General features: G+C 40.1%; 1 protein-coding gene across 3 annotated transcripts in view; it reads right to left on the reverse strand.

Annotated features, from left to right (window-relative positions):
* The window catches only part of si:ch211-245h14.1 (uncharacterized protein LOC563420 homolog), a 23,745-nt gene continuing 9,136 nt past the window's right edge, over nucleotides 1-14,609 (reverse strand). Inside the window, exons 7-13 of one of the 3 annotated variants that reach the window (XM_034200585.1) lie at nucleotides 10,154-10,238; nucleotides 9,945-9,964; nucleotides 6,639-6,830; nucleotides 6,094-6,296; nucleotides 2,590-2,608; nucleotides 1,915-2,021; nucleotides 1-672 (exon numbers count right to left, since the gene is read on the reverse strand). In XM_034200585.1, the coding sequence (XP_034056476.1) occupies nucleotides 649-672; nucleotides 1,915-2,021; nucleotides 2,590-2,608; nucleotides 6,094-6,296; nucleotides 6,639-6,830; nucleotides 9,945-9,964; nucleotides 10,154-10,238 (650 nt within the window). In that variant the 3' untranslated portion in view covers nucleotides 1-648. Of the gene's footprint in view, nucleotides 673-1,914; nucleotides 2,026-2,589; nucleotides 2,609-6,093; nucleotides 6,297-6,638; nucleotides 6,831-9,944; nucleotides 9,965-10,153; nucleotides 10,239-14,609 lie in introns of all 3 variants that reach the window. The other 2 variants (XM_034200586.1, XM_034200587.1) reach the window with 2 other exon arrangements.

Raw genomic sequence — 14,609 nt, forward strand, 5'->3', positions numbered from 1 at the left:
ATGGATTGATTTGTTTTTATTATGTTGATGTTTTAATGAGCACAAAGCAGCAGCATCAGGGTTGTACAGATATTTTAGGATATGTTAAACTTGATAAGATTTGATCACACACACTTCTCTACTGCACACATTTCAACATTATGTTAACAAATCTGTATATCTCAAAAGCACACTGAATCAACATTCTCATTTAACACGTTTGTACCCATTCACCTACATTAAAATCTCTGTTTAAAAAATTTATTCGGTGCCAATTTTGACAGGAGGAACTTTATCAATAATACTGTAGACTTTAAAGACTTTTCAACGAATGGCAGGTTTGTCTTATAAGTCTAACTTGAATTTCGTGTGAATTTGTAAGTGTCATTTACTTAAAGCAGGTTTGTTATTCTTCCATCTATTCTTCTCTAATGCACCTTAGATAAAACATCAGTGATCCAAAGCTTCAGCTCAAAAGCATCCATGTTAATAGTTTAATAGCATCCTTCATTTTCTGTTGATTGCAAATGCATTGCACATATGCACTTTTGTCCCTTCAAAATGCATTTATTGGAATAATAAACCTGAGGTCTTCTTACTTCTGTGTATAGTGCACTACCAAGGACACAATGATTATGGTACTAGTAGACACACCAATTACAAAAACAATCAGCTTTTGGTGTTTCCTCCAGACTGAAAGAAAGAAAAGATCAATCAGTCATCTCATTATCAACAGCAAGCACAACATGATTTAGATCACATGGGTTTTCTTCTTATTACAAAGGAAATAAAATACACTTTTTTACAATCTGTTTTTCTACAGCTTTGGCCATTCAGTCATTTTCAATATATATATTTTTTTTTTTGAAAGCCTGTTGGCATCTTGCTAGGAGTCACATTTCCGATACAAAAGATGGCCACCACCAGCGTTGCAAGGAGGGAAAAGTAAAACTAAAGTACCTCAATCTTAAAATATCATATAATGAAGAATATGAGTCATTTCAAGAACAAATAGAAGTTAACGTGTCATTTCATAAAACCCACAGATACTATATGTTAGTAGATATATTACATTTTATTTCACTGTACACTATTTAACCTTACAATATTTTCTTTCACCTGCACTATTTTATTCAAATGTATTTTTTTATCATTATTATTATTTTGTGTCTTATGTCTTATAATATGTTGCATTGTTGGAGAAATGGATTTGCATTGCCATAACTTCACTGTAGCTGCTGTGCAAGTGATAATAAAACCCTTGAATCTTGAATCTATACTACGTGCTGCAGCCATTACACTCATATTGGAGTTATGCACAGAAATCTATCATGGCTTCCGGTTGAGAAACGTCTGCAATCTGGTGTTATCACTTTTCTCAGAAATGTCCAATTTGGCAAAAAAACAATGTATTTTTATGATCAAATAGTTTACACAAGAGACGAGCATGACCATAGGACTAGTCAAGCTGCATCAGGCCATCTCCGGGCACCTAAACCCAGGACACATCTTCTGAACTTTTCTGTGACGTATAGAGCTACAATGGAACTCATTGCCAAACCACCTTGCTGACATAGAGTCCAGAGCCTCTTTCAAGAAGAGATTGAAGGGCCATCTACTAATGAGCATGAACCCCTCGTGAACTGAGAACCCTAATTGAATTGTATCTCATGCTTTGTACTGGTGGGTGTCTTGTGCACTCATCCTTGGCTGAGTTTGATGTTGAAAGTGGACGAGATTGTTCATGATGTTGGAGATGTTGTTAATGATGTCAGGACTTATGTCTTGAATGTTGTTGTGTTGAGTATTGTTGTATTGTTTTAAGTGTCGGACCCCAGGAAGAGTAGCTTTTGTCAAGAGCAAGAGCTAATGGGGATCCTAAATAAACATAGATTACATGTTACTTGTTAGACGCTTTTATCCAAAGCGACTTACATCCTCAATACTGTGGTCTTGCCCAGTGTCTTGCCCAGTGTCTTGCCCAGTGTCTTGCCCAGGACCACAACGACATGCACCAACGCACAACCCACTGCGCCACACGCCTGCCTTAAACATAAACATAAACATATGTTATTTGTTATATTTTGAACACCAGATGGCGTAGTGGAGCCACAGAATATAATTGATGTCCCTGGTACAGGTGTGTGATTTGGGACGGGAAGAGAAAACAGTTTTTTGACCGTGTTTGTTGGAAAATAAATGGTATTGAAAGCAATGGAGATTACACACGTCCAACTAGTTTACCCAGTTCAGCCATTCCCTCTGTGTTAGCATTTTGCTGACGTCACGCCAACTTAAGATCCATATTCAAAAATACAAATTCAAAATTGTACAAGTTGAAGCTTTTGTTTTAACAGTTTGCAGGAGGCAGGTACTTGCTTTTACAAACTTAGAGGAGTGTTCACGTGTTCGGCGTAATGACGTACTACAACGGCCTCGACAACTTCTGTAGTCCTATTCAGCCACTTGGTAACAACCATCGTTTTTCAGACACGTAAACTCTTCAAAAATCACCAGTGGGGTCACTGCTGATGGATTTAATGTCGTAGAACAAGCATCATATACCAGTCAAATAACTGTAAGGCACGTTATTATTAAAGCCATACTTACAAGATTGCCAGCTGATGACCTGAAGGGGAAGAAAAAAACGAGTGTCAGTCAGAAGAAATTCATCCATTCAGAGGTAAACCACAGCAATGCTTCCTAACCTCTTGAAGGGATAGTTTGAATGTTATTAGTTGGCGTTTATTGAGGTATTTATAAGGTATAGTTACAGCTTATGGCAAGGTTAAGCACTGAAGATATTCCAAATATACCGTACACTTAAAATTATCTTTCATTATTTCCATTGGGTTTCCCTTTTTTGAGGTGCGCTCCGCCATCTACTGTAACTGATACAATGACTGTACATAAACACTAGGGGTGCACCGAATGGGAAATTCTTGGCCGAAACCGATACCGAAAATAGGAAACAGTTGGCCGAAAACCGAATGCCGAAAATGATTAATAGAAATATATATATATATAATGTATACATTTGTTACCAATGTTGTTCAGCTACCTGATTATGGAAATAGACATGATTATGGCAAAACTTAACTTAAATAATAATCACTATTATGGGTCCATAAAACATTTATTCAGCACTTTTGAATGCATACAGTACATTTATTTTCTCTGTAGGATAACTACAACAAAGTGCATTCAGAACAAAGCCAAGGGGCTTTAAAACTGCATAAACATCTAGGCCAGTAGGCCTACAACAAAATAGTGTAAATAAAGACTGTAACAGCCAGGCCTTCAACAACAACAAATGCACCTATAAGTGCATGCATACAAATGTGCAAACTGGATAGATCCACATGAATGTAACTATAGTATTTACAAATGAAATTACAATTGAATTTCAAGAATCTGTAAATAAGGCCTCATAAACAAAGTAGTAAACATTGTATAAAGATACATAAAGTGAAAACTGGATACAAAATCCACAATCAATTACAAATTAAATTACAATTTCAAGAATCTGCAAATAAGGTGGTCTGTCCTCATGAGCAATGTAAACAACATTGTATCATTTAGATACCGAAAGTACAATATATTGAACACTGTGCTGCTGTCATTTCCCCCTAATGATAACCTGAGATGGTGAATTATAACTCACAATGAAAATTGTTCAGGAAAGTGGGTATAGAGTAGACATGTAGAACTAGATAAGCTTATAAGCCTATGATAAGCCAGCCTTGTCTACTTATTAAGGAAAAGTGGGAGGTTCTTTTTAATGAACAGTAGCTTCTCTGCTTTATCAGCCATAAGTCTGTTCCTCTTCTCATCAAGCACATGAGAGGCAGCGCTGAACAGTCTCTCGCTGTCAGTGCTTGTGCATGGAGCACTCAAATACTTGCGTGCCACCTTGGCCAGGTCAGGAAAGCGGTCTTGTTTGTTTCTCCAGTATCCAAGAGGGTTCTCGCTTCTGGGGATGGGTACTTCTGAGAGATAATCATCTAACTGTTGAGCGGTTGAGCTTGTCACCAGCCTGGCATTTGAGAGGTTTGAGAGAATAAGATTGTATTTAAAATAGGGACAGTGCATAATGAACATTTGCCAGATCACTTGGCAGACAAATAAAATCCTCTGACATGTCAAAAGAAATTACAACATTAAGAGCATATTACATAGCAGCACATACAGTACTAATAAATATCACATTCAGTAGCACATAGTACAGTAAGTAACCAAGTCAGAACAGAGTAGCCTACCTATTTGGGGTAGTATTCTCTTCTATGATCTCGTTGAACATATCAGACAACGAGGGTGGTTGCCCCCTCTCCTCCTCTGCTGTAGACAGACGAGCCCTTTTTTCTGTGGTCTACGTCACGACTCCTGTGCTGTGCGCAGCAGCCTCCTCTCGTGGGTTCTCCTTATCCAACACAGCCTGGATCATGTCTCGTGCGCTTTGCTTTTTCCCCGCATCAAAATAATTGTCTTTATATCGCGGGTCAAGTACAGTCGCGATACAGTACAGGGGATCAGAGTAGATATCAGCAAAACGTGTGTTGACAGACTCCAAGAGTGTACTTTTAATAGTTTTTACTCCACGGTCCGTTTCAACCTCTTTCCTTAGAAGACGCTTTAGAGCCGCATGTAAAGGGATGACGTCTGCCACCGATGCGTCAGATGAGCTAATCTCTCTAGTTAGCTGTTTCGAATGGGGCAAGAATGGAGAGAATGTTCTCCATTAAGATCCACTGGTTTGGAGTGAATGATGCGGGGAGATCATGATCTGCGCTGTATGTAGCCAAGGTTCGCTTTTGAGCAAAGAGGCTTTCCAGCATATAATAAGTACTGTTCCACCGTGTACTCACATCTTGTTGGAACCGTTTCGTTGTTACTCCAAGCTCATCTTGTATTGGCTCAATGCGAGAATAGGCCAGTTGAGAATGTTTGAAGTGACCAACAATCTTTCTGCTTATGGCCAACAGATCTTTTACGCTGCGTTGAGCCAACACTCCCTCGTTCACAGCTAATTGCAGAGTGTGGGCCATGCAGCGTATTCCACTCAGATTGCATTCTTCTATAGCTTTAGTCATATTTCTTGCGTTATCACTGACTATTGCGTGCACTTTAGGTCGGTCGATATGCCATGTGTCGAACATATTGGCGAATGCCAAGGAGATGGATTGTGCTGTATGAGACCCCCTAAACTCTTGCGAATGCAGCAGAATCTTTTGCAGTTTAAAATCCTTGTCGATCCATTGTGCAGTTAGACTGAGCATACTGGTGATGCTTACGTCTGAGCTCCATATGTCTGTCGTGAAGCTGATGGCTGTAATATCTGTAGCCAAGAGCTCATGGATGTGATTAGCAACGACATTGTACAGTTCAGGTAAGCACACGTCTGCTAAGTGTCGTCTGCTAGGCAAGGAATAACGTGGCTCAATGTACTCAAGAAGCCTACGAAATCCAACGTCCTGTACGACAGAAAACGGTTGATCATCCATGGCGATGCATTCCATTAACTTCCGAGTAATGCCCTTTGCCTTAGGACCATCACTGGGAAACTTTTTAACCTTTTCAAAAAGGTCCGCCACAGAAGGAGTCGGGGTGCTGGGAAGGACTTTTTTTTTCTGTGCGCTGGTGATTTCATCATACTCCGCATATTTGTCCGGGTGTTTAGATTTCAAGTGGTGGAGTAATCCCGAAGTGCTGAAAGTCTTTGCAGTTACACCCCCTCGAGAAATGTCAGCTGAACACGTTTTGCAAATCGCAATCCGCGCCTCTTTCTCTGATATTGTGAAGTATCTCCAAGCGGCAGACATGTTGGCTGTGAGCCAGCCGCGAGCATGGTCGCCGCGTCTTTATTACGTCATCACAACAACACGTTAGGTTACCATCGTAAGCCTGTTCTGACATTCGGTGATATTTTTTCGGTGCTAAAACCCTTTCGGCCGAAAGGGCCTTTTTAACCATTTTCGGCCGATAATTTTCGGTGGCCGAATATTCGGTGCATCCCTAATAAACACCTCATACAACCCCACTTCTAAACATCCAAACTAGCCCTTTAAAGTCACATGATCAGTTCTCTTCACATTGATTGTGTGTGAAATGGATTACCTGTGCAGGGGAAACCACAAGAACATCCTTGACCTGAAACCAGGCCATGTCATTGCGGTTGCAGGTCAGCATTTTGCTCTCATGGAACAGAACGTCTACGGTGACGATGACATCCGGGTTTTCCACAAGTCTCCTGCTTTCAGGCACAAAATGATCTTTGTCGTAGGTGTGATGCATCACCACCAGAACGATTGCTTTCCCACCTGTGAGCACAGAGATAATGTTGGGAAAATACTGAATGTACTCTTCTTCCAATATGAGAGTAACATGATAACAAAGGTATCCCAACTGTAGCTGTGAACATGACAGGATGTGTGATTACCTAGAAGAGCATCAGGACTGTTTGAGGCATATGATAGCTATGTGATTAACATGATGATTCAAAAAAGTCAGGATTTTGAGAAAAATATCCTGATGTTGAAGCTCAAGCCGGTGACGAGTGAGATTTTTCTAACAGATAACACAACGTTTTTTTTAACATATCCCTGTGTACTTTTGAATAACCGGTAGGAAATCGGCAAATCATCGTCCTAGACATTTCCTACCTGGGATTTTGTCCATTGCCGCTCTGATGTCTGTTCCAACTCGAGACGCGATGGGACAGAAAAGCACCAAGTAGTCACTTTGTTCAGGAGAGATCACCTCAATGTGACCCAACCCTTTGAGGTCATTAACATAGGTCTCATGAGCACCGTTGGTACATCCTGCCACAGAGACATGGAATTTCTTCCCCGGCACTAAACACAGAGAAGATTTGTTTTGAGTCATTTTATTTTGCTTCAAACCCAGATGTAGAAGAACCATGTCCAAAAGTGTGACTTAAAGTCTCAAAAGCCACCAGACTCCATTGTAAAAATACAAAAGTCAAGTATTCACATCTTCCCAAAACCACCACCATAATATAACGGACCAATATGCTTGCTTTTGTTCTGTTTTTACCTCTCTGTCATTATTAACGACCGGAGATCCAGTTGTATGATTGTCTCTGTTGGTTTATCACAACAACCAACTCCTATCTCACTACATTTGATCAGAAAGGCCATTGTTATGAGTTTGGACGGTCGGAGCATATACTGCGTTAGAAAGCATTTTAAAGGTGTTTCGCCTGCCGTCTGTCTGCCGACTTGTCAAAGCATTAATTCATGGTTTTTACTAACCGGTATCAGTATGTTGTTACTTCGGCATCATTTTAAAACGTGTATTATATGATTCTGTTTTCTTCAAGGTTGTGTCTTCCTGGTCGAATGTACTTATTGTAAGTCGCTTTGGATAAAAGCGTCAGCTAAATGCAATGTAATGTAATATTACAATTAAATCACGGTCAAATATGTTCACCTTGTTGTAGTTGTAGCCCGCTTGCCAGCGATTCTCTCTAGTTTAGCATACTCAGCCCGACTCAGCCTGGTTGTTGGCCCGGAAAGAACCTCGATTTTATGGGGCCAGAAAAACTGTGAAATAGTACCCGCTAGCCGGAATTACGCCAAGTGGAAACGCAACCAAAAACGGGCTCTAATGCGCCATTAGAGCCAGCTTTTTTGTCTCGTGTTCCCCTTGCGCTGCTCGCCATTCTACAAGAATCACTTATCTGTGATTAAATAAGATAAGATGTACTCTCTTGATCCCAATTTGGGACATTTTTGCGTGGCAGCAGCATAACAGACAAGGCGTTGCACATAAGAGAAATTAAATGGGTAGAAACAAACAAATCTAAAATGTAAACATCTCAAAATAGAAAAAGAAAAGCATTACAAAATATAACAAATATACATGTTGAAATACCAATTTACAGTAATTCAACATGTGCTTTTTTTTATGTTTCTTATGTTAAACCTGTTGTTAATGTATTTAACCCAACTGCTCCTTAGATGAAAATCACGTATACCTCACCCTTGATACAAATGCATTTAAACTTGACATTTACACTTATTGTGAGTGAAAAATAATAATATTAAGACTCACTTCTAGCAGTTTCAACATCTATGTTAAGAGCTTTTATTGAGACAACCTTGACACTTGCTTGTCTTTCATAAGCGCTGATAATTTTGAGGCGGGACAAGAGGATTATGAAAATTGATTTGAATATGTTTTTTTGTGTGGAAATACGGTATATTGCAATCCCTAATCTTTCTTCCTATCCCCTGCAATACCCTCAAGTACCTCTAGGGTTGGGAACCACTGACTTAAAGGACCAGTGTGTAGCTTTAGTGACATCTAGTGGTGAAAATGCAGATTGCAACCAAGTGCTGCAAGAATTAGTATCATTTTTTGATGCCGACCTAGAACAAAAAAGCCACAAAAAAAGCCAATTGAGGGTTTCCATTGGAATTATGAATATTGGGGGAGAAGCTTCGTAGCAAACACAACGTTATGATGGTTATAAGTTTAGTCCAGCAAGATAAAAGCACAACCTTTTTCATAATCATGTGATTGTGTAAATATGATATTCAATTTCTGACAATAATTCCGCCCTGTCCTACACATAGGTCCTTCAAGTTAAAGTGCCCACACCCTGAAACTAAATTAAATCTTATATTTAAAGCTGTGTGTGAATATTAGCAGCAACTGATCTATGAATTTTGAAAGTGAAAGTATTCATTGTGCTGTAAAATGGCCCCTCTTAGGGTGTTACCGTTTTCTGAAAAGCCCTGGATGTTTCACTTAAAAAATTTTTTTTACATTTTTTTCTTTTTCCAAAACGTCTCGGGAGTAATGTGCAGTACCGGAGTCCACCAGAGAGGCAGCCGCTGCGGGACAGTAGCCTGCGTACTGCGTAGCCTGCCCTGCCCTGGAGAAGAAGTGATCTTTCCTAGTGCCTGACGAGTTTTAAGCTAATAGTCTATAAAGTTATGGATATTAGAAAGCTCTTTTCATCGAAGCAGGCGCCACAAGCAGCAGCAGCAGTATCAGCAGCTGACAACAATGTCATCACCAGCAGTGAAGACATGGATGATGTTTCAGGTTTGTGAATCTAATGGTGATCTCTGCACTCTGGCTGACTGAGTAAGAAGTGAAAAATAGTGATGTAACGTTAATGTTATAGCTAGTAAACATGGAGTAACCACACTAAGTATACCCTTATATGTTAGTATGTACACAGAACTAAATGACAACAAATTATCCTAGGATGTAACGTTAACCCTTCATACCTCAGTCTACTTTTAAGACACTAAAATAACGTATTACAATTTTTATTTTGTTTTCGTTTGTGGAAGTATACCAGCTCTGGTTTCAGTACACATAACAACGGAACCATAGCAACGGAACTGACAGGCAACCCTCTGAATCAGACTCCGATTGGCTGTGACTGCATTCAGTGTCCGATTCAGAAACGTGACTCTTACACTCTTTACGTCACAAACAAAGATGGTGGATGAGAATAGATCTATAAAACGATAAGCAATGCGCCAGAATCAAGGTGAGACTATCTGCATCCTTTAAAACTCTACGCATTCGTTTCACCGAAATAAGTAAACGACTGTATTTGAGTGAGTTAAGGCATTAGCTTGCTTCATTAAAGGGTGTTAATGAATAAGTGTTCTCCAGTGCCTTTTGTCCGCTTTAAGGTGTTATTAAGGTAGGGTTAATGTTGCTCTTAAAGTGCACCAGATTGATGCTTTCAACTTCAATATTTAAAAAAAAAATCTTCCCGGGGGAGCATGCCCCCGGACCCCCTAGAGGAGGCGACAACCCCCCTAAAGGATGTTCAGTCCACCCCTCACTTGTAAAAAAATAGCACTTTACCCCTGCACCCCCCCCCCCCCCCAACAACTCCTGGGCTAAGCCTCGGATCTCCTACAATCCTAAATCCGCCTCTGGTGTACATGTAGTTTATTTCTAAAGACACTTCTTACCCTTTTTCTGGTCCATGTTTCTGAGGAAGAGAAATAGAAACCTTTAGTACACACACTTCAAACATGCGTCACAAACACTCTTCTCTGTCTCTTAAAAAAGTGTGCGCTAGTCCGTGAGACTTAATTAAAGTTACCTTGGAGTTGTACAACCTGCAGAGTAACCCCGTTTCATGGTAGATATGCAGCAGCCTTAAAAGAAGAGTACTTACTGAAAAGACCGATAGCTTCTCTGGCCTGACTCTGGCTTGTTGCTCTGCTCTTTCACTTTCAGCGCTACGTGCTCTCTGGTGACCGCTGCAGGAAGAGAAGAGGAGACACTGAGTTCATCCAGATACGATATGTACCACAGATAACATGTGGACAATGTGACAGAGGTGGGAAGTACTCACGTCTTGTTCTCCTTCAGAAAATACAAATAAGGATATTTTGGGTATTATGATGGGTTGATGTTACTAAATGGATTCTATTTTGAAAAACACCGGTTTTAACCTCCTAATAGTGTAATATTTTTACACGTGAGTACTACTAGGTAAATATCCCTTCACAGCCACTATACACAGAAGGTTTTCACATGGCAATAGGCGCGTTCACTAGTGCTGGGGGGAAGCGATTATTTTGAAAACGATTAATCGGGCGATTATTTGATCGATTAGTCGACTAATCTAACGATTATTTTTCTGTTGTTCAATTCATAAAAAACGTAATGTCAAAAAAAACGTAATGTCAAAAAAAATAATTTCACGATACTGTGTCTCAGGGGATCTTAATATTTAAGAACCTATTAATGTGTTATACCAGATTAACGGAAATAATCTCAGCTAACTGACGATACAAACCATGTTTACCAAAACAAAACACAAGTCTCATAAGAAGCATCTAAATGACCCCTGAGCGAAAAATGCTAACGGACATTGGCACAGAACTCAAGATAAAAGTACCCTTATTACTTATCGTAGCTGCACATACAATATATCCGATTAAAGCTGAGACTCCACAGATTATGTAGGTATATAGTATCATCACTGAGTGATCCGGACTCGCGACAGGAGAAGCAAATACAGACATCACAACACGTACCTTTACGGAGCTTCTAGGGAGATCGTCTCACCATAGCTGTCAATCTGATCAAAAGACGTGTTCAATGGCATTAAAATGAGAAAAAACGCGGCTGAATCGGTGAATCCATAGGTTTTTAACGTCTATGTATAAAAAAATGATTGAATTTATAATCCATTATTCCATTTTATGTAAAAATCGGAGAGCAAATGCTAGCTGCTAATGGTAGCCACCACAGCTAGCTGCTGCTTCTGTTAGGCTATGCAGCAGTCTCAGTGAGATATAAATATATAAATATCTTTGCGTTTTGGACTAACTTTAAAATATTCCCATGCTTTTGAAGACCTAGGGCGAGATGTTTTCGTTTAGGGGCTTCGTGCGCAATCCTGTGAGGAGGAGGTGGTAGCCGTTTCAGTCTCCATTGTGTTTGAAGTGCGATTGCGAACTGCTTGTTGCTTTGGGTGACCCACGTGTGTGTAGCGACGCGTCGACGCGGAAATATGTCGTCGACGATATGTTGAAGTCGACGCGTCGACATCGTCGACGCGTCGCTACAGCACTAGCGTTCACACCACAGTACTTTTCCCACTTTAGTTCCGATATAGTTCCGAAATGTCTCGTTCACACCAAAAAGAGCCGGAACTAAAATTAGTTCATGAGAAACTTTTTACCTCCTTTTCCGTCCCTGCTAGAGAGCAGGGATTTTCGTGGGAGACAAAGGTTCCTATGTCTGATTGGCTGGGCGGATTGCAAACCACGCCCCGTCAAACTCCCAAAAAGTTTTGTGAAGCCGCCATTTTATTATCCTCGCATTAGCATTATTAGCATTAGCATTAGCCCAGTGCAGAAACGCAGAGAGACTAACTTATGGCAACTAGTGTTGTCACGATACCAACATTTTGGTTTCGATACCAAGTCAAGAATTGCGATTCCATCTCTTTTTCGATACTTTTCTAAAAAAAATGTAATTATTGTGCTTTATTTCACACCAGAACCATAACCATAACACAAACTTTTAAACAATGAGAACAATAAACAAAATAAATGACAATAATTCGTATTAAATACAATTAAGCATCATCTCAAACAACTTTTTTGTTTTATAAAATATAATTTTTTTAATATTTTATTAACATGTAATAGTACAGTAATATAAATAATTATTGACAAAATGTATATTGCAGATGTTAGCCACATTGGTAAGTTAGCTAAAAAGATAGCCATATTAGACAGTTATCATTGCCATGAATTGCCTCGTCAAACTACGAAAACGTTCGTTTGTCACAAAATAAATTACACTTGTTTGAGGGCATGGGCTTGAGCATGATGTAATTATGTTATCTATCACATTCGCTAACCTGTCTGTCTTTAAATTCTTTAAACAGCTCTGGATTCCGGTCGGCGGGTGCTTAGCGAAGTTTGATGTGTTGGCTCCCTTGGTTTGCAGGAATCTAAAACATGAGAGTGGAGGCACTTAGAGCGTGCTTGAGAGGGGCGGGACTGCAGGCACGGCTGCAGTGTAGTGATGGGAATTCCGGCTCTTCTTGGTGAGCCGGATCATTTGGCTCGGCTCACCAAGAAGAGCCGGCTCTTTCGGCTCCCAAACGGCTCTTCAGTTTACCACTTATTATACCTTTTAATTCAATCAAATGTAGCCCTGTTTTGACTAATTATATGTGTACAAATATATCACTTAAATTATTCAATACATCCTTTGTACTGAAGTATACAAAAGTAAAAATTACATGTTTAATATAAATGATTTGCTGTGGCAAATTGTTTTCATTGCATTTACAGACCCGTGCAACTCTCTGATACCACCCAATGAATGCATTGACTTGCTTGTAGAACCACGCTACACAAAACAGATAGCAACACCTATAACAACTATTTAAAAACTAATAAAAAGGGGGCTACTGTATCGACCTATATAAAGTATATAAATATAGTTTTTTTTTTCAAAATACCAAAAAGATCCTGCATTTTAGCCATGCCTCATTTCGCTCTATTTGCTCTTTCCAGCGCTGTTTTTGCAGGGGGCTGATTCTGTGAGCTGCAGCTGACCACGCCCCCTGCAGGAGAGGGGAGGTGCTCTGAGATCAGCTGCTGGGCTGTCAGAAGAGGGGGAGAAAAAGAGATCTCCGTCCTCTGTGTTTTATTCTTATAGAAGTAAGAAGATAAGTAATGGGGCAGAAACCCTCCTTTGTACGCAGCGGTCCAGACATAGACATCAAATGGCGACACATATTCAGTTGCCAGTTACTTTGGCATTAGGGCAGGGATATCTAGATACTTTCCAAGGTTTGACATAATGAATTGTGCTACTTTTAAAGCAAGCAACGATGTTTTCAAATCTGTAATCAAAAAGCTCCTCAAAAAACTATCGAAGCAGTTCCTGCCGTTGCTACGTTAGTTCAAACAGTAACAACGGACTACTTTTCTTAGCGGATGCATGTCAATTTAAATCAATACATAAAACTATTTTTTAAATCAATAAAATCATTTTCTAAATCCATAAAAGCATTTCAATTAATATTGGGAGTCATGTCGTTACTTTGTTGAGAATGTGGCCATGTGTAATAAGCGGGATAATGTGCACATTGCATAATGTGCATTCATGCAGATCTAGATCCCTCCGCAAAAACAAAACAAAACCCGGCTCGTTCGCGGGCGAGAGCCGGCTCCTGTCGTTCACTTAAAAGAGCCGGCTCTTTGAGCCGGCTCGTTCGCGACCGACACATCACTACTGCAGTGCAGGGAGTGGAAGCAGAGCGCTGAACACACACGGCTCTTATTAAAACGGCGCTTTCTCACCGGAGTACTTTTCCCCGTCATTCTTAAAGTACCGATACTAATGAAACGGAGGAATCGTACCGTTTTTAACGGCAGGGTATCGCGGTACCTTTCAAGTATCGGTACACCGTGCAACACTAATGGCAACACAAAATAAAACATGGGAGCGGTGGAGATGAGGAGGTGTCGGCGTTCTGGCGATTTACTCGGAAGGCTTCAGTAGAAGCTGCTGGGAGTCCCAGCAGCTTCTACTGAAGCCAGTCCCCTACTCCGGGGACTTCCGGCCGGGGACTTTGGGTGGCAGTATACGCCGTGAAGTGGTTTGCGGCCTGCCAGTAAACCCAAAGCAGAAGAAGAAGAAGTGACGTCAGCGGCTTCATTTGCCTAATCCCCCCTCAGGGACTTATTCCGGTGTGAACGCGATCTGTACTTAGTTCATGAGAACTAAAGAGTTATCAACTTTGGTTCTTAAAACAGATAAAGTAATTATCGTAGGTGACTTTAATATTCATGTTGACGATGATAAAAATAGCCTTACTGTTGCATTTAACTCTATATTAGATTCTGTTGGTTTTTGTCAGAGTGTAAATAAACCAACCCACTGCTATAATCACACTCTCGACCTTGTTCTGACTTATGGTATTGAAATTGAGCAACTATTAGTCGAACCGCATAATCCTGCTTTATCCGACCATTTCTTAGTAACTTTTGAAGTACTGTTACGAGACTACAAAGCATTAGTCAAAAGCTCCTGCAGCAGAAACCTATCTGTTAGTGCTATAGCCAAATTTAAGGAAGAGATTCCACCAATACTTA

The sequence above is a fragment of the Gymnodraco acuticeps genome, unplaced genomic scaffold, assembly GCF_902827175.1.
Source record: "Gymnodraco acuticeps unplaced genomic scaffold, fGymAcu1.1, whole genome shotgun sequence".
NCBI classification, from domain to species: domain Eukaryota; kingdom Metazoa; phylum Chordata; class Actinopteri; order Perciformes; family Bathydraconidae; genus Gymnodraco; species Gymnodraco acuticeps.